The 24,021-nt window shown below is 48.6% G+C and overlaps 1 protein-coding gene across 3 annotated transcripts in view; it reads left to right on the plus strand.

The window, feature by feature from the left end:
* The first annotated feature begins 1,091 nt into the window (after positions 1-1,091).
* The window catches only part of PRKAR1B (protein kinase cAMP-dependent type I regulatory subunit beta), a 152,572-nt gene continuing 129,642 nt past the window's right edge, over positions 1,092-24,021 (plus strand). For 2 of the 3 annotated variants that reach the window (XR_004693528.2, XM_035130525.2), the window contains exons 1-2: positions 1,092-1,315; positions 3,107-3,291. Coding sequence is in view for 2 of the 3 variants with exons in the window: in XM_035130525.2 (XP_034986416.1) it covers positions 3,115-3,291 (177 nt within the window). In the remaining variant the exon portion in view is untranslated. Of the gene's footprint in view, positions 1,316-3,087; positions 3,292-24,021 lie in introns of all 3 variants that reach the window. The other variant, XM_060282444.1, reaches the window with a different exon arrangement.

Genomic DNA, 24,021 nt, shown 5'->3' on the forward strand with positions numbered 1-24,021 from the left:
AGGGGACGACAGAGGACAAGATGGTTGGACAGTGTTCTCGAAGCTACGAACATGAGTTTGACCAAACTGCGGGAGGCAGTGCAAGACAGGAGTGCCTGGCGTGCTATGGTCCATGGGGTCACGAAGAGTCGGACACGACTAAACGACTAAACAACATAGAGGAGGGAGAAAGGTTGTTTTCTGCTGCTCCAGAGAAGCGGACACGGAGCAATGGATTCAAGCTACAAGAAAGAAGATTCCACCTAAACATTAGGAAGAACTTCCAGACAGTAAGAGCTGTTCGGCAGTGGAATTTGCTACCAAGGAGTGTGGTGGAGTCTCCTTCTTTGGAGGTCTTTAAGCGGAGGCTTGACAGCCATCTGTCAGGAATGCTTTGATGGTGTTTCCTGCTTGGCAGGGGGTTGGACTGGATGGCCCTTGTGGTCTCTTCCAACTCTATGATTCTATAATTCTATGAGTCCCCAAATGTATGCTGTGGGTACCAGGTCTGAAAAGACAGACAAAGGCCAACAAAAGTCAAAGTCCAGGGGGTCACGCTGTCTATCGGCACCCTCTTCTTTAGGCTCAGGGTTACCCCTTGCAGAACCTGGGAGGTAGGAAGAGGGTGGGGAGCAAATCTAGATTCAGTGGGCTCTGCCTGCCATTGGCTCTAGTTACATCATTCATCGGCTCTGTCTCCAGCCACTGCTGGGCTCCTTGCCTTCTGCCCTACTAATCCCAACAGGCACCAAATCCTTGCTTCCTCTTAAGCCATCAGCCCAGATCCTTGCCTCTCCATCGGTGCCCCAGTTCTCCTACCTGTTCCATTTTGGGTGAGTTTAAAATAACAGCAGCAACATCATCCCCCCAAGCAAGTGACTGGACTAACGTAACCACAAGCATTGCACACGGCCTGGAGCATGTTCCTTCCCAGCCTCTGTGTGTGTGCGTGTGTGTGTGTGTTTTTCTCTCCATGCAGGAGGGAGGCTGAACTTGCCTATGACTGACAGCCAGCTGGGACTTCCTGTGTGTGTGGGTTTGCTGCTGCTAGTGCAACAGAGCTTTAACGCTTTGTGTGCAAGGGGAATAAGAAAGGGGGGGGGGGAGGGAAACAAAACACAGGCAGGCAGACAAATCTGGGGGTGGATAAGTAGCGGGGATCTCTTTTGCCGGGGCTTTTCTGAAAGCACCCGGGGGAGGGGAAAGGGGGATTCACGAGAAGCCAGCCAGCCGCTGGAGGAGGAAGAGGAGGAGGCTGCACTGCGGAATAACGGGAGCTAAAAGAGGAAGAGGTTTGTAGCTGCCGCCGCTGCTTGTCGCTAATCCAGCAACTCAGGTATTTAGCTATGGTCCCCTCTGGCATTGCACGCGAAGCCTGCTCTTGTCCCCCTAGAGCAGGCATGTCAAACCTGCGGCCCTCCAGATGTTTTGGCCTACAACTCCCATGATCCCTAGCTAGCAGGACCAGTGGTTGGGGAAGATGGGAATTGTAGTCCAAAACATCTGGAGGGCCGCAGGTTTGACATGCCTGCCCTAGAGCTATGGAGAGGGGATCTCCTCTGATCACCCCCCCTTCACCTTCCCCCCCTCTCTCTCCATCCCTCCTTCCTCCCTTGCTTGCTTGCTTGCTTTTGGCAGCTGTTCCCCCAGCAACAATGGCTGAGAGAATTAATTCAGCACAAAGGGCTGTTGCTGATGGAGACGGTGGAAGAGGAAGGGGGGAAGAGGATGAAGGATAGCCCTCCTTCTCCATCGAGAGCTAGAAAGAGGGAGGGGGGAGACCGCGATGGTGCTTTGTTGGGAGATGTAGGAGGCATTGGGAATGCTTGGGGAAACAGCCTTTCCCCATGTATAAATCAAACCCCAGCAAAAGATGAGGATGTTGGCTGACTACAACCCTCAGTCTGAATCACTCACAGCGTTAGAGATGTTGCTCTTTTGGGAATGATGCACAAGGAAGGGGAGGAGGTTTCCCTCGGCTGCACAGCTCTAAGCCTGTGCGGTTTTATTTATTTGTTGCTCCGTTTTCCAGCTTTCTCCCAAATTTTAATCTTCTTCCAGTAATTTGAGATTCAGTTTGACAAGAGATTGGACCTGCCGTTCCTCCTCTCTTAGAAGTCTTGTGGGGATCACCTTCCAAAAATATGTGATGTCAGGTCCTCCGCCAATGGGGGATCCGTGCATGCAAAACACATCCAGATCTTGGACCTACGCTTACCTAAAGAGAGGGAAACACAATCAGTGATTGACACTGCACAGTCCGCTCTCTTGTTTGCACATCCCGGTCAATCTCAGTTGCAGTTCGAACACGTGTCCTTTTATTTTGGATGAGCTTGGCGTGCAAAATACATTGACTGGAGGATTGGGTCATTCGCCCTCTTGTTTACTTTGATGAAAGAGAAGTACTGGTTGATTGTCTTTCACTAACAAATATTGTTTCCTTGAGATATTTTTTTCTGCACTAATATCTAGAACCATAAATACACACACACAAAAAGGTGTGGAGGTGCTATTCTCTGTACCACATTTGCTGGAGAATGAACTGAACAAGTTCAGAATTTGACAAAGAATAATATGTAATGGTTTGAATGGTTTCTTTGGGATTTGCAGAGAGGAGAGGAAATAGCTTTGGGGTGTTTTGTATGCCAAAAGGCCAAGCCACCAGCTCAGCAGGTCCATTAGGTAAAGATCAGTTCCCCCCAAACCAGTGTCCAGCTATTATTATGAAAAAATATTTAATAGCAAACCAGTCTAGTGCAGGCAGAGCTAGGGTATTTTTTGCTCCATGATGCAGAAGTGGCAGAAGATTATGTAGAAAGATCATTTTCACTTTGGGGTGGGGGTGGGGTGTAACCTTCTAATGAAGAGCCTACGACTTATAACACGCTGAACATTTAAGGACTGCTACATTGTAGGTTTGCTAGCCTTTTGGGTGAGAACATGCAGTGTATATTCTATGTTGCTGGCAGATGATTTGACAAGACTGAGATACTGAAACTTATTTTTCGCCCAGTACTTGAAAACTTGATTTCTGTCCAGTTTTGTACACCTGAAGACTTTGGAGAATAGCTTAAGCTTCTTTCAACACCATGCCGTTTTCTCACCCAGGTTTGTTGTCTGTTTACAGTCACAAAGATGGCTGCGTCGTCCTCTTGCAATGTGGAAGACGACGAGAGCCTGAAGGGATGCGAACGCTACGTTCAGAAGCATAATATCCAGCAGATTCTGAAAGAGTGCATTGTCAACCTCTGTATAGCAAAACCTGACCGGCCGATGAAGTTCTTGCGAGAACATTTTGAGAAACTGGAGAAGGTCAGTGATTGTCGAATATGCACAGGGGCAAAGGGCACAAATGTAACAGCAGAGCAAAATCAAAGATGCTTCCAGTATTTCGGAAGCTGCTTGTTATTGACTGAGACCCTTGGTCTGTCTAGCTCTGTGAATGTTTACATCACAGGGAAGTGTGAGGTGGCGGTGCTGTGGGCCTGAACCACAGGTCTTTCGTGGCAACCTCTATACATCCTGTTTGGGGTTGGGGGAGAAATTTTTATTCATTTTAAGGTGAATCTATCTATTCTACACTTTCTAAATCAATATATGAACAAAGCCATCCTTTGAAATTTGCATTTCTCCAAATTTTTCAGTGCAGTTTTCTGGCCAAGTAATGTGCACAAGAATGCATATGGTGGGGGTAAAGTGTGCATAGAAAGGCATATATTTGTGAAAGTAACATGCAGAATGCATTATAGTGGTACCTCGCAAGACAAATGCCTCGCGCAATGAAAAACTCGCAAGACAAAAGCGTTTTGTGATCTTTTTGTTGACTTGAAAGACGAAGTTTTCTACGGCCGTGCTTCGCAAGACGATTTTTTTTTGCTTTGCTTTGCTGACATTGGAAAACCGCAAGATGAAATTTTCACAATACAAAACAACTCGTGGAACGAATTCATTTCATCTTGCGAGGCACCACTGTATTTTGTTGAAATTGCTTGCAAAAACATATTTGGTTGTGCACCAAAAGGTGTGCATTAGGAGAAATTTCACAACAGCGCTGATGAATTTCCATGAGAGAGAAAAAGGAATTCCCAAACCGACGTGGAGATCTGGAGAACTGAAGCATTGGGAAATGAGAAACAGAGAGAAACCAAAACGGACAGATTCACCTATCCCTAACTCCTGCCCCTTCCTACTTTTTATAAACGAAAAACAAAGTGAAATATTTGCTTACAGGACGCCTGGCCGCATTATAGAGTGCAGTGCTGAAACCTCAGCCACCCACCACCCAAATTTCCCAGAGGAATCTTTACCTATAAATCAGAATATGCAAATTTCATGCAGAGTTATGTTCCTTGCTGTGCCCGATGCCAAGGACTTCCACAAGTGAGGCAATCACTGAGCCCTGTGCATACATTTACCGTGCAATGGGGTAAAACACCCTTCATAGATGGTTCTAAACTTTAGGTAGTACAGTCACCACATTATGATATTATAAGCCTCTAAGTTAGTGGGGATCAGGGATACCCACAACTTTCAGGCTCTTGTCCTAGAAACTGGGAAATGTCAGCAGACTCTCTGTTGGATGCAAGAATAGGACTGTCCTCTCTGGTGTTTGTCCAGACCTTGGGACATGATGCGGAGGAGCCTCGTGTGGGGGAGATAAAACTGCAGCAGTCTAAAAGCAACCAGCCAACCTCCAGCATTTGAAATGATAAAGAGTTTATTTCGGTAAAGAGCAGTGATTAAAGAAGGGGGGACAGAGATAAGCAGAGTACAAGATAAAATAAAAACGCAAACTTAGCATCTAGCTAGCCTAACACTTTCAGCAAACAACAGCGTTCAACTTGCAAGGCTGGCATAAGTAGGAAGGGTCGAGATGTTTATTCATTGTTTATTTGTAAGATTTCTTGCCTGCCCTTCACCGTAAGCTCCCAGCGTGTGTTGCAACAGTATAACATACAGTTACACAGATAAAACGGTTACAGGTATTATTATTTTTTTAAAAAGCCAAGAAAAAACATTCAAAAACTGAACAGCATACATCCAGCAAATGAGGAGGGTCCAACAAAGCAAAATACCCATCAGAGACCAAGGTAAAGAGGTGTCTTTGCGGCATACGGCAAAAGTGAGATGCAGGTGGTAAATGAGCCTATTTGGGGAGGGAGTGCCACCATTTAGGGTCTGCCACAGGTAATGCCCACTCCCAGACCAGCTTTCCCCACACTTCTGAGCATGGCCATAGCCAGGATTTAATTGGGGGAGGGGCAAGCTTTGTGTTTTTTTTGGGGGGGGGCAGATGTTTTGGTCTACAACTCCCATGATCCCTAGCTAAGAGGACCAGTGGTTGGGGAAGATAGGAATTGTAGTCTAAAACATCTGGAGGGCCGAAGTTTGGGGGTGCCTGGACAAGAGGGTTCAAATCCCCATTCAGCCATGGGTGACCTCAGGCCAGTCATTGCCTCTCAGCCTAACCTACCTCACAGGGTTGCTGTAGTGATTAAGGAGGGGGAAGAACCATTTATGCCACATTGATCGCCTTGGGGGGAAAGCTGGGATATTATTATTAATATTAATTAATGAGAACCATACCAAATGAGTCTTCTTTGCCCATCTTAACACCCAAGAGGGCCTGTGGGGATGAAAGTGGTTTTTCAGATATTTGGGACCTACTGTAAGTTGTTCTGGTGAGGACGAAAATGAGTTAAAATCACCTCACGTACGCTTGGGTGACAGAGGGATGGATAAAAGAAGCCCAACTCATAGAGCAGGGGTCAGCAAACTTTTTCAGCAGGGGGCCAGTTCACTGTCCCTCAGACATTGTGGGGGGGCGGACTATATTTTTGGGGGGGGGGGAATGAACGAATTCCTATGCCCCACAAATAACCCAGATATGCATTTTAAATAAAAGCACACATTCTAATCATGTAAAAACATGCTGATTCCTGGACCGGATTTAGAAGGTGATTGGGCCGGATACAGCCCTCGGGCCTTGGTTTGCCTACCCATGCCATAGAGAAAGGACTGTGGGGCAGCCTGAGGCAGACCAAGTGCACAGGAAACCTCCTGAGATACTTGCTTGGCTTGGAGGTGATCATTGCTAGGGAGTGAAAGAAGAGAAAATCAGAAGGATAATCTCTTGTGTTCCTGTTGAGCAGAGTTAACTAAAGCATTAACTAAAGGAGGGAGGGAGTGGTTGCTTGAGATGTGTCAGTGATCCAATAAGGAAAGATGCAGAAGGAGAGGTGAGATTTTGTGCAGGCCCTTTTAACACCTGAATTTGAATCTTCCTTGGATACCTCTGTGACGCTTTAACCGCAAGGTCTTTGGAATGGATTAGACCAGGCATGTCCAACAGGTAGATCATGATCTACTGGTAGATCACTAGACATCTGCAGTAGATCACTGGTAGATCATTGGCTCCCCCCAAAGAAGCTGAACAATGGGGACCCAGGTGGCGCTGTGGTTAAACCACTGAGCCTAGGGCTTGCTGATCAGAAGGTCGGTGGTTCGAATCCCTGTGACGGGGTGAGCTCCCGTTGCTTGGTCCCAGCTCCTGCCAACCTAGCAGTTCGAAAGCACATCAAAATGCAAGTAGATAAATAGGAACCGCTACAGCGGGAAGGTAAACGGCGTTTCCATGTGCTGCTCTGGTTTGCCAGAAGCGGCTTTGTCATGCTGGCCACATGACCTGGAAGCTATACGCCAGCTCCCTCGGCCAATAATGCGAGATGAGCGCGCAATCCCAGAGTCGGACACGACTGGACCTAATGGTCAGGGGTCCCTTGACCTTTACCTTTAAAGAAGCTGAACAACTGTGGCTCCCCTAAGAAAAGCTCAAAATTTTACCTCCTCCTTGAAAAAACTCAACAAATTAGGCCAGAAACCACCCCCCCCAAATGGGCCTTCCTCCTCCCTAAAAAAAGCTCAGCAACTTTTGACCTGCCAGTTTTTAACTCTGTGAGTAGATCGCAGTCTCTTGGGAGTTGGCCGCCCCTGGATTAGACAAATTCGCAGAGGGCAAGGCTATCGATGGTGCTGTAACGCTGAACTCCTGCCCCTGTCATATATGCAAAAGAACACGGGACAACAGATCCCGAGATGTGCAGTTTGACTTATATTACTGACCTAGATGAGATCATTGTTTGCCGTTTTATTCAATTTATGCTGTGCTTTTCAACTGAAGTTGATTTCCAAGAAGAATTACAATTAAAATTGGTATGTCTATATTGTATGTAGAAATGAACAGCTATATCAGTTTCAGCTCTCAGTTTCTAGTCTGAAATTTAGTTCTCCACATTTCTGCAGCAATTTGCATTTTTCTTTAAAAAAAATCCTAATTAAAATCTGTCAACGTTTGAGTGCAAAATTATTCTTAATAAACATATTTTTGTATGCGGTTTCAACTAATGTACATATTCTGGCAGGCAACTTGCCATAACATAATGCATTTTTGTATGTTATTTTTCAACAATAGATTCAGTGTGTGAGAGAGAGCTCAGTCAGTAGCCCATGAGACTCTTAATCTCACACTAGTAGGTTTGAGCCCTATGTTGGGCACAAAAATCCCGCATTGCAGGGGTTGGACTAGATGACCCTCAGGGTCCCTTCCAACTTTGCAGTTCTGTGATCCCGTGTCTTGTGGGAGAGATACATGTTCTATAACAATTTTAATGTATTTAAATCTTTGTTGGAAGCCACCCAGAGTGGCTGGGGAAACCCAGCTGGATGGGTGGGGTACAAATAATAAATTATTATTATTACAATTTTATGCACATTTTCTCCAATATAGTATATGTATTTTATATATATATAAAAACAACAACATTGCTTGTTTGGAGCACTGTACCACAACATTTGGAGAAGCTGAATTTTGAAGGATGGCGGTTTTTCACTTCTTGTATTGTTTCAGAAAGTGCAAATGAAGTTGTTTTGCCTTTAAATGTGCACTGAGCCACTGTTCTCCCCCATCCCTCTGTGTGTGGCATTCTCCTCTGGCTCCTGGCCATTGATGATTCAGTCCAGGCTTTTTGCTGGGGTGTGGGGAGAACAGAAGGAGCTGCCCCCCCCCCACAGGGCCTGGCTGATGGGTAAAGATGCTAAGGCACTTTGTCTCCGACCAGGAAGTGTGGTTGTGCAGAGACACTCAAGATGGTTGAGCAAAGACTCTAAAAGAAGTGCAGGGTTTTGAACGCAGGATCTGAAACATCATCATTTGGTCTGCCTCTTGCTTGTGTAGCTCACCTTCCCCCCTCATATGCAATGCCAATGGGCGAGTGTTTTGTATATAACGCATAATAATAATAATAATAATAATAATAATAATAATAATAATAATAATCTACTGTTCCGCTGTTTTGAAATGTGCCAAAGGCAGAGTTTCATCTTCAGTACATAAGAAAGAAGCTTTGTGTCTTAAGGCTTGGCTTCTTGTCAACAAGGAACAATGCAAGCTTGGCTAAATTATGGATACGTACTTTTAAAATATGTTATTTCCTTTTCTCCTCAGTTATTAGTATTTTCTAAAAGTGTGACGGTATGGTGGAGGTCACAAGAGAGCCCACCGCAGTTCTCTTCCAAAATCCAGCTTATAAAAAGAGGCCCATTGTGGGTCCAATGTGTAGGTTTTACACAAATTCAGGCCATACATTGAAAACACTCTTCTACAACTTTAAGAGCCATGGCTCCCCTCCCAAAGATTTGTAGGAAGTGCTGATAGCAATTCTCAGCACCTTTAACAAACCACAGTTCTCAGAATTTTTGGGGGGGAAGCCATGGCCCTTAAAATGGCATGACTGTTTCAGGATTATGGTGTGGATGTGGCCACAATGTGATGGGGGAACTAGGTCTTGAGCTTGCCTTGTCAAACTCTGAAGTTGAGAAAATTTCTTCAGTAGCACCTTAAAGACCAACTAAGTTTTTATTTTGGTATGAGTACCAGAGCCTGCAATAAACCCAGATGCCAACTTTGCTGCCACATACACCCGGACAACATCATTACTGGCCCCAACAACATCCAACATACCATCTCAGGACTATTTAATTGCTCATCTTCTAACATTGTGTATGCCATCAAATGCCAACAGTGCCCTTCAGCTCTCTATATTGGACAAACAGGCCAAATCCTACGCCAAAGGATAAATGGACATAAATCTGACATCAGGAACCAGAAGACAGAAAAACCAGTAGGAGAACACTTCAATCTCCCAGGACATTCTATACAAGATCTCAAAGTAGCTGTCTTACTACAAACTTAGTTGGTCTTTAAGGTGCTACTGAAGGAATTTTTTTATTTTACTTCGACCCAGACCAACACGGCTACCTACCTGTAATCTGAAGTTGAGGGTAGGCAGGCCGGCCTCTCAGATACCTGTGGGCTGCCAGCTGAGGGTTTTTTTTTTAAAAAAATTCTATTTATTTAATCATTTCTTCAATACAAACAACAACTGCAAAAAACCCACATACAACAGAAACCACCACCACCACAACAACACACTTTGACATTTCAGATTTAAGCAGGCTGATATATACCTATGACCCCTCCCCTTTAACAATATTTTCCCATCTCTCTCTCCTTCCCACCACTATCTGCCTTATCGCTTAAATATATGTTCCCGATTTCTTCATATTTATCCATTCTTATTTTGCGTCGACATGCACTTTGTTCGTATGTAGCTCATCTGTCCATATTATCAATCCATGTGTTCAATGGAATCTTTTTGCGGTTCTTCCAATTCATCAAAACAAGTTTTTTTGCTTCTAATATAGCACGTGTGAGGGACAGGGGATATCGCGAAGTCCCTCCCCTCCTGAGTTCAAGCCCGTCCCCGAGCAAAGGGGAAAGCAGGGAGAGTTCCGATTCCAGTGGGGAAGCAGGAAGTCGGGTCCGAGGCTCAGGCAAGGTAGAGGAGCCAGGGTCCCAGGTGGGACAGGAAGGGGCAAGCAAGGGGGGAAGACCCATCCCTCCAACTCCAGAATTACGCAGGAAGAGGAGGGGCAAGAGGATGGGTCTGCCAAAGCTTTTGTGTTGGAGAAAGACGCGCCAAAAGCCATTAGGAGGTTCTGAAACCGACTGACAACATCGCTCCGTGTAAATAGCAATGACTTGAGCACTGTAAATACGCAGCACCAATAAAAGAATAAAATGCAGAGCTGCGTAGCGTCGTTACTCTGAAGTAGTCCACTCCGGCCACTGTGACAGCAACCTCCTAATCATTTTTGGGCTACTTCGGAGTTGCCGGGATGAGCGTGTCCGAGGCGGAGAAGTGGCGGCAGATCGCTGAGCAAGCCCAGCTAGAACTGCAACAGCTGTCGCTGCAGGCGCAGGGAGAATTGAAGGCAGCTAAAGAGGAGACTAAGAAGGTCCAGGACGACCGGCTACAACTTGCGGAACAGGTGAGAGAGCTCCAGGAAAAAGAGCAGCATTTAAGGGCGGTGGCGGTAGACCTCCAAAACAAGCTGGATGCAGAGAAAAACAAGGCGGGAGGGGCTCCCCAAGTCCAAGTGCTGCCAGGAAGGAGAGCAGGGACCCTTGTAAGCAAGTTCAATGGAGACCCGAAGGAGTTTCAGGGCTTTGAGACTGAGATCGTGTATGCTCTTGAGCTGCACCAGAATGAGTTCCCCGATGATGAGCACAGAGTAGCGTTTATTGTGGAACATCTCACCGGAGCAGCCAGGGAGTGGCTAAGACCATTAATCGCAACCAAGAATCCTTGCATGAAAAATGTCCAACAATTTCTAGAAGGTTTGAGGACGATGTATTCGTCCGATAGTCATTTGGACCAGACTAAGGAGGAACTGCATAATTTACGCCAAGGAAATATGACAGTTCGCGCATATTGGGCGAAATTCACCATGCTGGTGCACAGACTGGGGTGGGTTTTGGATTCGCCTCCCATGCAAGCTGCGTTTTACTTGGGTTTGAGCGAGGAGGTGAAGGATGAACTCTCGAGAGGTCCAAAGCCCAGTACTATGGATCAGTTGAGCAAAGCAGCTCTGGCGGTGGGGGTGAGGCAGGAATCCCGGTGGAACGACAAGCAAGCGACGCGCGCAAAGCGGGCTTGGTTCCCACGGTCGCAGGAGAAGCCACTCCCTCAACAACCCTTTCAGGCCACGCCTGGAGCCAGCCAGGACCAGGAGCCCATGCAGATTGATAGCGCGCGCGCGCGGGCTTTTCAAACCCCAGCGGCGCCAAGACGCAAGGAGGGAAGGGGCGGGAATTGCTTTCTCTGCAACTCACCCCAGCATCTCGTCAGAGACTGCCCACATCGCAGGGAGTGGCAAGGAAAGGCGGGAACGGTGGTGCCCTCCCCCACTGACGCAGCACCACAGCAGGGAAACGGGAAAGCCTGGCTGCAGGAGACAAGGGGCAGCAGCCAGGCACAGTCAGCAGACAACAGCCCCAGCCCGCCCACCCGCACAGAGAGGTGCAGAGCCAGCCCACCCCTCCCAGAGCAGGAGTGGTTCTAGAAGTGACGCTAACGCTCCCAAATGGCTATCCCCTGACGGTCATCGCCTTAATTGACAGTGGGGCGTCCGCCAACTTCTTCTCGAGAAGCTTTGCAGAAGAGCACCAAATCCAGCTTTTGCAGTTGGATTTTCCTCTGCACGTAGCAACCATTGACGGCAGGGAGCTGCTGGGAGGGGCCATCACACATCAAACCCCCCCCATGAGAATGACGGTGGGAAGGCACTCAGAGACACTGGCGTTCAACGTCACCACCATCTCAGACCCCCCCATCGTCTTGGGCATGAGCTGGCTGGCGCGCCACGACCCCTCCATCAGTTGGCACCAGAGGTGCATCACGTTTGGGTCAGACTTTTGTCTGGAACATTGCATGCAGCGCCAACCAGGGGAGGGGCCTCCGATAGCCACGGTGGCCACCATGCATATCAAAGGGGGTGAGGCAATACCCAAGCAGTACTGGGACCTGCAGGAGGTCTTCAGCGAAGCGGAGTCCGACCACCTACCCCCGCACAGGCCTTTTGACTGCCAGATCAACCTGGTGCCAGGGGCGACGATACCCCCAGCCAAGCTGTACGCCATGTCAGACCAGGAGCTGGAGGATCTGCGCGCTTTCATCGACAAGAACCTCAAGCGGGGGTTCATAAGGGAAAGCAAGGCAGCAGGGGGCAGCCCGGTCTTCTGGGTGGACAAGAAAGACACGCAACAGCGCCGTCTTGTGGTGGACTTTAGACGGCTGAATTCGGTGACAGAGCCCGTGGCTTTCCCCATGCCCAGAGTGGATGATCTCCTGACAGCGGCACGCAGGGGCAAGATTTTCACCAAGCTGGACCTAAGGGGGGCGTACAACTTGATCAGGATCCGGGAAGGAGATGAATGGAAAACCACGATGTTCACGCCTCTGGGCTCTTTTGAATATCTGGTGATGCCCTTCGGTTTGCAAGGGGGCTCAGCATGCTTCCAGGCCTTCATGCACCACGTCCTGGGGTCCCTCCTCTTCAGGAAATGCTTGGTCTTCCTAGATGACATCCTTATCTACTCGAATGACCCAGTGCAGCATGTGAAAGATGTCAGAGAGGTGTTGCAACGCCTGAAGGAGAACCACCTGTATGTGAAGCTGGAGAAGTGCAAGTTTCACACCAAAGAGGTGGACTTCCTGGGCTACAAGCTGTCAGACAAGGGGCTGGCGATGGACAAGGACAAGGTGCAGGCCATCCTGGACTGGCACAGCCCCAGGACGCGCAAAGATGCCCAACGCCTACTAGGCTTCGCTAACTTCTACAGGAAGTTCATCAAGAACTTCTCTCGCGTTACGGCTCCCATCACGGACTGCCTGAGAGGCAAGCAGAAGTTCAAGTGGACACCAGAGGCGCAAGCAGCGTTCGAAAGCCTCAAGAGAGTGTTCGCCTCAGACCAAAACCTGTTCCATGTGGTGCAGGACGCGCCCCTACGCATTGAGACAGATGCTTCTGAAAAAGCTGTGGGCGCAATTTTGTTGCAACTGGACGCCAACAGGGAGTGGAGACCCTGTGCCTTCTTCTCCAGGAAGCTGACACAGCCTGAACGCAACTACACAGTGTTTGATAGGGAACTTCTTGCGATCTACGCTGCGTTCCAGCACTGGCGACACTTCCTGGTGGGCGCGAAGCACCCCATCCAGGTGTGCACAGACCACAAGAACCTGGAGTTCTGGAGAACTGCCAGGGTGCTCAACCAGCGGCAGATACGGTGGGCAGAGTTCTTCTCGAACTTCAACTTCTCCATCCACTACATCCCGGGGGAGCAGAATGTCAGGGCGGATGCCCTCTCCCGCAAGCCAGAGTACATGGAGGAGGAGGCGCCACCAGCCCCAAGGCACATTTTCCCCCCGTCGGCATGGTCCTGCGGAGCAGCTGTGGTGAGCGAGGCAGAACTCACAGCACTGACGGCAGCGGATGAATTTGCCAACCGCATCTTCAGAGAACTGAGAGGGGGGAGGGAGCAGGCAAAAGACTTTGCAGAACGCAGAGGGCTGCTTTTCTACAAGGGTGCGCTGTACCTACCCACCACCCAGCTTCGACGTACGGTCCTCAAGCAGATGCACGACAACCCTACAGCGGGGCATTTTGGAAGGGACAAAACCGCTCACCTAGTCATGAGACACTTCTGGTGGCCAGGGGTGCGGGAAGAGGTTCGAGACTATGTAAGGGGCTGTACCACCTGCCAGCGGGCGAAGGTGGTCAGAGCAGCGCCACCAGGGTTGCTGGAGCCCTTAGCCACACCACACAGGCCGTGGGAAGTGGTGTCCATGGACTTCATCACAGATCTGCCTTCGTCCAGGGGTAAGACTGCAGTGTTGGTGGTGGTGGACCTTATGTCCAAAATGTGTCACTTTATACCGTGTGCCAGGGCAGTCTCGGCAGAAGAGACAGCCAAACTGTTTGTTGATCACATTTTCAGACTGCATGGATTACCTTTAAGGGTTATTTCGGATCGTGGCCGCCAATTTGTTTCCAGGTTCTGGCGGCGGCTCATGAACCTCCTGCAGGTGGAGGTCAGCTTGTCGACGGCTAGACACCCGCAGACCAACGGACAAGCGGAGAGGGTCAACGCCATTCTGCAGCAGTACCTGAGATGCTACGTCAGCCAGCGGCAAACGGACTGGGTGGATCGCTTGCCACTAGCAGAATTTGCCTACAACAATGCAGTGCACGTCTCCACAGGGGTGTCGCCCTTTAAGGCCAATTACGGGCGCGACCTCAGATCTTTCCCAGAGAGGGAGAGGGAGGAGGAGGAGGAGGAGGGCCCACAGGCTGAGGATTGGGCAGAGGAACTGGAGACGGTGCACCAGCAGCTCAGAGAACACTTGGAGAGGGCCAAGGAAGCGTACAAAAAGGGGGCAGATCGCCACAGGCGACAAGGGGAGGTCATCAGGGTGGGGGACAAGGTGTGGTTGTCCTCGGAGGGCCTTCCCACCAGAGGGAGGTGCAAAAAGCTGGCACCCAAAAGGCTGGGCCCCTTCACGGTCACGCAACAGGTAAACCCGGTGGCATACAGGCTAGCACTGCCAGAGGACATGAGGGTGCATCCAGTGTTTCATAGATCGCTGCTGTCGCCGTACAGGGAAAGCAGCAGGCTCCGAGACGGCGAACAAACCCCCGAGGGAGGGGGGGAGAGGGAAGGCAGGGAGCAACTCAATGAGGCCACGGCCATCCTGGATTCAAGGTGGGGGGTGGGGGGACTGGAGTACCTCATGGCATGGGAGGATGCTCCACCGTCCCAGAATGAATGGGTCCCAGCCACTCAGATACAGGAGGAATTCTTGGTGGAAGAATTTCACGCCCTCTTTCCCCACAGACCCAAGCCCTGGCACATGGAAAGGGAGGGGGAGGAGGAGGAGGCACGGGAGAGCAGCTCACCATGGCGCTGGGAAGCGGAGTTTGAGGAACCAGAGGATGAGGTATGGGTGTCACCGAGATCCACCCAGTCAGAGGAAGGAGCAGATTGGCAGAACGTTTTTACCCCCACCAGCTCTGACGCCACGGACTTTTTGGGATTCCCGTCCGCCCAGGCGGAAGGGGGGGGCTCGCAGGACTGGGGGGAGGTATTCACACCAACGGGCTCGGAGAGCACTGAGTTCTTAGGCTTCCAGTCGTCACCGACACATGGGGGGGGCCTGGGGAGGGGTGAAGGAGAGCTTGGGAGGGGGGTGGATGTGAGGGACAGGGGATATCGCGAAGTCCCTCCCCTCCTGAGTTCAAGCCCGTCCCCGAGCAAAGGGGAAAGCAGGGAGAGTTCCGATTCCAGTGGGGAAGCAGGAAGTCGGGTCCGAGGCTCAGGCAAGGTAGAGGAGCCAGGGTCCCAGGTGGGACAGGAAGGGGCAAGCAAGGGGGGAAGACCCATCCCTCCAACTCCAGAATTACGCAGGAAGAGGAGGGGCAAGAGGATGGGTCTGCCAAAGCTTTTGTGTTGGAGAAAGACGCGCCAAAAGCCATTAGGAGGTTCTGAAACCGACTGACAACATCGCTCCGTGTAAATAGCAATGACTTGAGCACTGTAAATACGCAGCACCAATAAAAGAATAAAATGCAGAGCTGCGTAGCGTCGTTACTCTGAAGTAGTCCACTCCGGCCACTGTGACAGCACGGTACATCCATTTATTTATTTTTGGCCCCTTGAAATCCCCCTCGTTTCCGGAATATAATTTAGAATTAAATTCAGTTCCCCTAGATAACAATTTCTTTTTATTACGGTCCTCTTGCTATAAATATCCTCACCTCGCACCAGAATGATCTTACCATGGGGCAGTTAATCAAGTTTGCATTTTTTACTCCCACACCTCCAGCAGTTATCTACACTTGTTATTTTCTTCTGATATGATTTTGCTGGAGTCCAGTGGACTCTGAATATTATCTTCTGTGGAATAAGTCCTAGTCTTAGATCCAGGTGAGTTAAAACATGCACAGAGACAGGCCAGCCCAAAGCCAGAAATTTGACTGAGCAGAGGAAGAAACAGGTGGACTTCCCCATAACAACTTCGAGTCAGGAGTGGCTGGTGCCCATTGATACTGGTAGGGAAGAAGGCAAGGAGGCCAACAGTAGGGGGAGCTAAAGCCAATGACAGAAAAGCCAACTAATTCTAGCTAGGTCCCCATTTTCCCGCCTGCTCAGTTCTATAAGTGCTCAGGGAAGGAAGGGAAGGGCTTCTGAGACCCAATTCCGCTGGCCACCATTTGCATAGACTTCCTTGCCTAACAGTCACTCTCTGATTGAGTACTGGGATTTTTCTGTGTTTTATTGCTATGTTCTTGCTTTTACCTGGTTTTTTATGAAGGTACTGACACCTCTCTCTCTCTCTCTCTTTCTCTATTTTTTCTGCCCATGGCAGCCATTTTGCACGTTAATCAAGATACAAGTACTGGCACCTCATTTTGTACCCCTCCCCCCAAAAGCATTGGTTGCATGTGTTGCTGTTTCACGCCTTCCTTGAGTGTTATTTCCTGACTGGCAAATGTCCTTGAACTTTGATCTTGCTTGTCCGGATGGGCGACAGAGAGGAGTGTGTGAATGTATGTAGAAACCAATCTACCACACAGAGATGAAATTTACGTTAGTTGCGTTTCCCACTTTTGCATCTGTCCCCATTGATGACTGTCATGTGCCCCTCAGAAGGGAATGTGACCCTCAGGCTGAAAAAGGTTCTGTGCTCCTGAGCACTAGGACATCTGGTGCTTCATTTGGGCTGCTTGGCCCATTTTCAACGCAACACCCACTTGCAGCACTTGTTGGACCTGGAATTGGAGTCTCTGGCCCAGAGATCTGTGGCATCTTGGGCTTCAGGAGCTCTGGTTCAGTGGTAGACCACTGACCCTCAGCCTCTAGTCCAGTTTTCTTCAACCTCGGATACCTAGGCACTGGTGGACTACAACTCCCATCATCCCCAGCCAGTTTAGCCAATGGTCAGGGATGATGGGACTGCTTTACGTCCTGGAAATTGCCAGACTCTTGGGCTATGACTAGGGTGTCCTATCTTCTGTTTGAAAAATGTTGGACAACTGCCTTCTATTTGAAGGGTGTCTACTCCGAGTTCAGCTTAAAGTCAAACTCCCCTAAGAAGGGAGAGCAGGTGTGGGACCTTGAAATTAGCAGCACCTGGATAGCAGGTACACAGGTTACCTGGTCACAGTGATAACAACAACAACAACAACAGCAGCAGCAGCAGCAACAACATAATGCTTTACTATTCATACCCCACCACCACCACCACCAACAACAACAATTTATTATTTATACCCCGCCCATCTGGCCGGGTTCCCCCAGCCACTCTGGGCGGCCTCCAACAAAATATCAAAATACAGAAAACCATCAAACATTAAAAGCTAAAAAGGGCTGCCTTGAGATGCCTTCTAAAGGTCTGGTAGTTGTTGTTCTCTTTGACCTCTGGTGGGAGGGCATTCCACAGGGTGGGTGCCACTACCGAGAAGGCCCTCTGCCTGGTTCCCTGTAACTTGGCTTCTCCTAGCGAGGGAACCGCCAGAAGGCCCTCGGCGCTGGACCTCAGTGTCCGGGCAGAACGATGGGGGAGGAGACGCTCCTTCAGGTATACTGGTCCGAGGCCGTTTAGGGCTTTAAAGGTCAGCACCAACACTTTGAATTGTGCTCGGAAACATACTGGGAGCCAATGTAGGTCTTTCAGGACCGGTGTTATGTGGTCTCAGCGGCTGCTCCCAGTCACCAGTCTAGCTGCCGCATTCTGGGTTAGTTGTAGTTTCTGGGTCACCTTCAAAGGTAGCCCCACATAGAGCGCATTGCAGTAGTCCAAGCGAGAGATAACTAGAGCATGCACCACTCTGGCGAGACAGTCCGCGGGCAGTTAGGGTCTCAGCCTGCGTACAACAACAACAACAAGAACAACAACATAATGCTTTACTATTCATACCCCACCCATCTGGTTGGGTTTCCCCAACCACTCTGGGAGGCTCCCAACAGAATATGAAAAACACAATAAAACACCAAACATTAAAAACTTCCCTAAACAGATGTCTTCTAAAAGTCAGATAGTTGTTTATTTCCTTGACATCTGATGGGAGGGTGTTCCACAGGGCGGGTGCCACTACCGAGAAGACCCTCTGCCTGGTTCCCTACTAGGATGGGGTGTATTGAATGTCTATCTGAAGAAGTGTGCATGCACACGAAAGCTCATACCAAAATATAAACTTAGTTGGTCTTTAAGGTGCTACTGAAGGAATTTTTTTATTTTGCTTCGACTCAGACCAACACGGCTACCTACCTGTATTTAAATTATAGTAATTCTTTCCAATTATCTTCATCTTTACATATAAACTAGTGCATGCAATTGATAAGCAAACTGGTGTCCTGTTTTGTTCTCTCTGTTTTTGGAAATGGCTAAGTGGCCACCTTAGTCGTCAGGACATGCAGCCAGATTGGTCCCTGGGTGAGTCAGGAGGACTCTGGATTTTGGTGCCAAGTATCTTAGTTTGCTGTGGTGCTGTGGGTTAAACCACCATTAGGTCACGACTGGACCTAAAGGTCAGGGGTCCCTTTACCTTTACCTTATCCTGTTTGATATCCCAGCAGTTCCCTTTCCCATCCAGCGGATGCTGGTGGCACAGTGAATCAGCATAGGATTCTGACTCTGAAGCTCATGGTGTCTGGCATGTAGTCACGGGAGGCTGCTCCACTGTAGGGCAAAGGGGGCACTACCCCACCGACTTCAGCCTGCCCTCAGCTAGCCAGCACCTACCTGCCTGTTTTCTTAATTGCAATCAGTCAGCTCCGCCTATCAATGGTTCTGGCTCCGCCTCCTGTTGGTCATTTGCCTTCCGCCTTACCATTTCTAAGAGGCACCAGCCACCAAGGCATTTCTTTGCTAACTTTTTTCCCTGTTGGAGTTATTGGCCATAGCTGCCAAGTCTCCCGTATTCCCTGGGGAACCCCTGTTTTTCCAGCCGTTTCCCGCTGGCAGCCCGGATTTTTTTTTAAAAAAACCCGTAAATCTCCCGGATTCTTACCGGCCCGGGGACGCTCCTTCTGCGCATGTCTGGAGTCTCTGGCCATGCACAGAAGTGATTTCTGGTGCTGCGGCCATTTTGGAAATGGGCAGAGCATGCGTAGAAGCGACTTCCGGTGCTGCTCTGCCCCGTTCAAAAATGGCTGCAGCGCAACTTGCGGTGTCGTGCCGCGCCGATCCCGGATTTTTCAATCTGGGAGTTGGCACCTATGGTTATTGGCATCAGCTGAACTCAGACCCACCAACCTCTAAACTCAAGAGGGGACGGGTGATGTGTTGTTGTACAATACTGCTTCAATCTTCAGCACAGCCAGAGTAGATTTGCCCCCCCCCCAATCCTAATAGTTGCCACCTCCCCTTATTAGTATATTGACGTTTTGCAGAGCAAGCGTAGCCGTGTTTGCAGCTTAGCTTGACGTTACAGCTTAATGCATCATAAAAGCCATGTCTGCAGAGATGTGGGTATGAATTTTGCATGAAAAGCTTGCGTTTCAGGATGACGGCAGCTCTGTTCAGCTAAACGAGCTTTGAAGGATGGCGAATGTGCCTCCTTTGTGCTCGACAGCGAAGCAGTCGAGAGAAAACGGGGATGGAGGCTTTGAGAAGGTCACTGCTTGTGAAGGAAAGTGAGGATGGAAGCAGGAATGGAGTAAGAATATTCGCTAAGTAGATTTCACTAGAATCCTTGATAAGATGTGTGAGCAGATCGTTTCGGGGGCAAGCAAGGCCTGGTTTTATTCATTTGTTCAACAAAATTTGTACACTGCTTGATTGTAACAAAACCTTTAAGTGATTTGCAAGAGATATTAAAATTACCAGCAAAAGCAGCTAAAAACAAGTTAAAAGCATTTGTCTAAAAAGATATATATCTTCGTCTAAAAACAATATTAAAACCAGCAACCAACTACTAAAGAGAGTTTAAAACATGTAAACATCTACGTGTCTGGATAGTTTTGCCCAGGCATAGGCAAACTCGGCCCTCCAGATGTTTTGGGACTACAACTCCCATCATCCCTAGCTAGCAGGACCAACGGTCAGGGATAATGGGAATTGTAGTCTCAAAACACCTGGAGGGATGAGTTTGCCTATGCCTGGTATTGCCCAATGTTTTAAGCAGGGGCCAAAACAACAACAACAACCCACCACAGTATTGTGCAGATGGGGGCAAATGTGGCAGCACTGGGGAAGCATCATACAGCAAACTAAAGCAGAAGGAATCCATCAAGAATGCACTATGATTGTGCTAATGGCATCTTGCAGAATACACCCACAATAAAACGCCAGTCTGGGGCGAGTGGGAGCTCGCGGTTCCCTCACTGCGAGAAGCAAAGTTACAGGGAACCAGGCAGAGGGCCTTCTCGGTAGTGGCACCCGCAATGTGGAACGCCCTCCCATCAGATGTCAAAGAAATAAATAATTATATGACATTTAGAAGACATCTGAAGGCAGCCCTGTTTAGGGAAGTTTTTAATGACTGATGTTTTAATGTATTTTTAATCTTTTGTTGGAAGAGTGGCTGGAGAAACCCAGCCAGATGGGCGGGGTAGAAATATTATTATTATTATTATTATTATTAGATACCTGCACAGGCATTGTCATATTTGGAAGTATGCAGCACAAGACATTTGAACCAGAGCAATGTGGCTATAGTCCAGGGAAATTAAGAAATAAATGCCAGCCCTGGTTAGAAACCCCAAATATATTGCACAAACCACAGCAGAGTAATCCAGGCTTGTTACAAAGATGGTGTTGATGATGAGCTGAAAGTTAATATATGAAGACAACCAATCCTGTTCCTGGCCAATATGGCCAACCAGGAGCATGTGCAGAAGGGTGCCTTAGCTTTGTGAGGAGTTCCATGACCTCACAAGGCAAGAACACCATCTTTGCCTGCAAGAGAACGTAATTCCCATAGAGCTCTTTCCCAAGCATTTGAGTCCTTATGTTCATTTAGGGTTGGATTGCCAAGGCTAAGGGTAATTCTCTTGAAAAGTTTACAGGAATTGATAATGGCTCATGTTCTTATAAGGGAAAGAATATTGTGGGACAAGAAGTAGAGCCGGGAGGAACATAGAGAGATATGAGGTTGTTATTATCACGTGAAGCAGAGATAGGAGACCTGTGCTCCTCCAGACCTTGCGGGACTACAGCTCCCTTCATCCCTGACAGTTGGCTAGGCTGATGGGAGTTGGAGTTGAACAACATCTGAAGGACCACATAGACTACCCATCCCTGCTGTAAAGGATGCTGGCGTTGCATTTATTATTATTATTATTATTATTATTATTTATATACACCCATCATCTAAAGATCTGGGGTGCTTTACAACAAAACATACAAAATGAAAACAAAACAGAGGAGGAGGAGGAGGAGGAGGAGGAGGAGGAGAAGTCCTGAGTGTCCTGAACTCCCCGGTCCACCTAGCAGCATGTCCTGCTGGTGTATTGTTGTTTAGTCGTGTCTGACTCTTCGTGACCCCATGGACCATAGCACGCCAGGCACTCCTGTCTTGCAGTGCCTCCCGCAGTTTGGTCAGACTCATGTTCGTAGCTTCAAGAACACTGTCCAACCATCTTGTCCTCTGACGTCCCCTTCTCCTAGTGCCCTCCATCTTTCCCAACCTCAGGGTCTTTTCCAGGGAGTCTTCTCTTCTCATGAGGTGGCCAAAGTATTGGAGCCTCAGCTTCACGATCTGCCCTTCCAGTGAGCACTCAGGGCTGATTTCCTTCAGAATGGATAGCTTTGATCTTCTTGCAGTCCATGGGACTCTCAAGAGTCTCAGTATGTCAAATCTAAAGTCAGAAAACACAGTCCAAAGCCAAAACCGAAGCACAGTCCCATAGAGGTGCCAGAGCATCCAAGCTGAGGTCCGTCAACATTGTCAGTTGAGCAGAACCAGCACCTCAGCTCTGCTTCCCGTTTATACCTTGCATGTTGATTGCAGCATCTGCGCTTGACAAGGCATGCGATTCCTCACCTGTTCTGAGCCTACTCCACCTGGGCTGTGGGGCCTTGCCTGCCTCGGCCTCCCCAAGCATACCTCCCACTGCTCCCTCTGCCTCAGAGCCCACCTTGTTCATGGAGATGGGGGCCTCTCTGGCTCTGAGTAGGGGTCCTGCTCTTCTGGTCCCTGCACACTGACCCCCATCCCCTTGCCGGCATCTGTCATCCCATGTGTACCTTTCCCAACCCCGACTTGCTCCAATGGGTCCCAGTCATGGCTGCACCCCTCACTGGGATGTTCTTCCTCCTCCCCATTGTCCTGCCAGTTCAGGACCGCATGCATGACAGGACTGGTCCTCCATTTGATGGGCTGTCCAGTCCAAGGCTCATTTTAAGATAAAGAACTCTAAGATGGGAGAGCACTTCCCCCCTGTTTACAGTCAGCACAGGCCAGCTGGTCAGTCTTTACCACTATGGGAAAATGTATTGTATTTCTTATAACTTACAATAATTGTTTCTAAATTTGCATCGGTGCATACAAGCAATCATATACAAATCCTGTGCAAATTGGCATCCTCCTTTGTCTGCTTTTTTGGTGATGTACATCCACTTTTGGGTGTTGGGTAAGAGGCCAGCCTAGGCACAGTGGAAACGCTGGAAATAAATAAAACAAACTACCTCTGGAGAAATGGGCATGGAATTATACCTAGGCTGGGGACAGTGGTCCTCCAGATGTCTCTGGAATAAATATCACATCGTCCCTAAATATTGGCGATGCTAGCTGAGGCCAGTGAAAATAGGGGTTGTGTTCTGGTCCAGTTCCAAAGCCTACGGAGAAAGAAGCAAAGCTGCCTGAAGGTTTCTGGACCATGGACAGCCCTGAGTGAGCAACTTTCTCCATCAATGGTTGGGAGCAGACTAAAGCCTCTTATGCCCTCCTCTTTCTCCAGATGCCTTTTATGCCTCTCTTTCCATAGAAAGCTCCAAGCAAGCAACTTTCTCCAACAAAGGTGGGGAGCAGACTGAGGCCTCTTATGCCTCTCGCTCCAGACTTCCTCCCCACACCTTGAGAAAACTTAAGGGCCAACCCTCTGACCTGAAGACTCCTCCTTTGTTCCATAACCGATGCAGCTGTCTAGCAGACCAGTGATGTGTGGTGGGAGGCAACTGGTTCTTCAGGCTCAGGGGAGGTTGCCTTTGAGAGTCCAAGCTCTGGCTTTGGTGGTCTAGGAGAGTCCTCTCTAAGTTCTTGTCCAACTGCTTCAGGCACATGAAAGCTCATACCTATGACAAACTTGTTGTTGTTGTTTAGTTGTTTAGTCATGTCTGACTCTTTGTGACCCCATGGACCAGAGCACACCAGGCACTCCTGTCTTCCCGCAGTTTGGTCAAACTCATGTTCGTAGCTTCGAGAACACTGTCCAACCATCTCATCCTCTGTCGTCCCCTTCTCCTTGTGCCCTCCATCTTTCCCAACATCAGGGTGTTTTCCAGGGAGTCTTCTCTTCTCATGATGTGGCCAAAGTATTGGAGCTTCAGCTTCACGATCTGTCCTTCCAGTGAGCACTCAGGGCTGATTTCCTTCAGAATGGATAGGTTTGATCTTCTTGCAGTCCATGGGACTCTCAAGAGTCTCCTCCAACACCAAACTTAGTTGGTCTCTAAGGTGCTAGTATTGGTACTTTGGCCACCTCTTTTATACTTGTTTATACTCTATAATTAATTAGCAACAACAGTGATGCATATCACTCTGGATAATTTCAAGGACAACCAGAAAAGAGTTTTGAAGTTTTGTTTCGTTTTGTAGATGAAATGGTTTTCAGGGCAACTTGGGTGGTGTTTCTTAGGATCAATCCTGATGAAAAGAAAGGAATGGAATAATTTATTTGGAACATGCTCCATGCTGTTATTTTTCAGAATGCTGCGAGAGGTGGAAGAGAACAAATGGAGAGCACTTAGGTGGTATTTAATAGCTTAGCTTTTGCTTTAGAAGCCCTTCCCGGAAAAATCCATATACTGTAGTCAATTTGAGTCTAGTGCTTACAAGCTGAAACCGATGATGGAGGAGGTCAACAGATGTAATGACAAGGAAGAAAATGCTATTTTCTTGGAAATAAAGAATCACTGAAAT

This window comes from Zootoca vivipara, chromosome 14 (assembly GCF_963506605.1).
Source record: "Zootoca vivipara chromosome 14, rZooViv1.1, whole genome shotgun sequence".
NCBI lineage: Eukaryota > Metazoa > Chordata > Lepidosauria > Squamata > Lacertidae > Zootoca > Zootoca vivipara.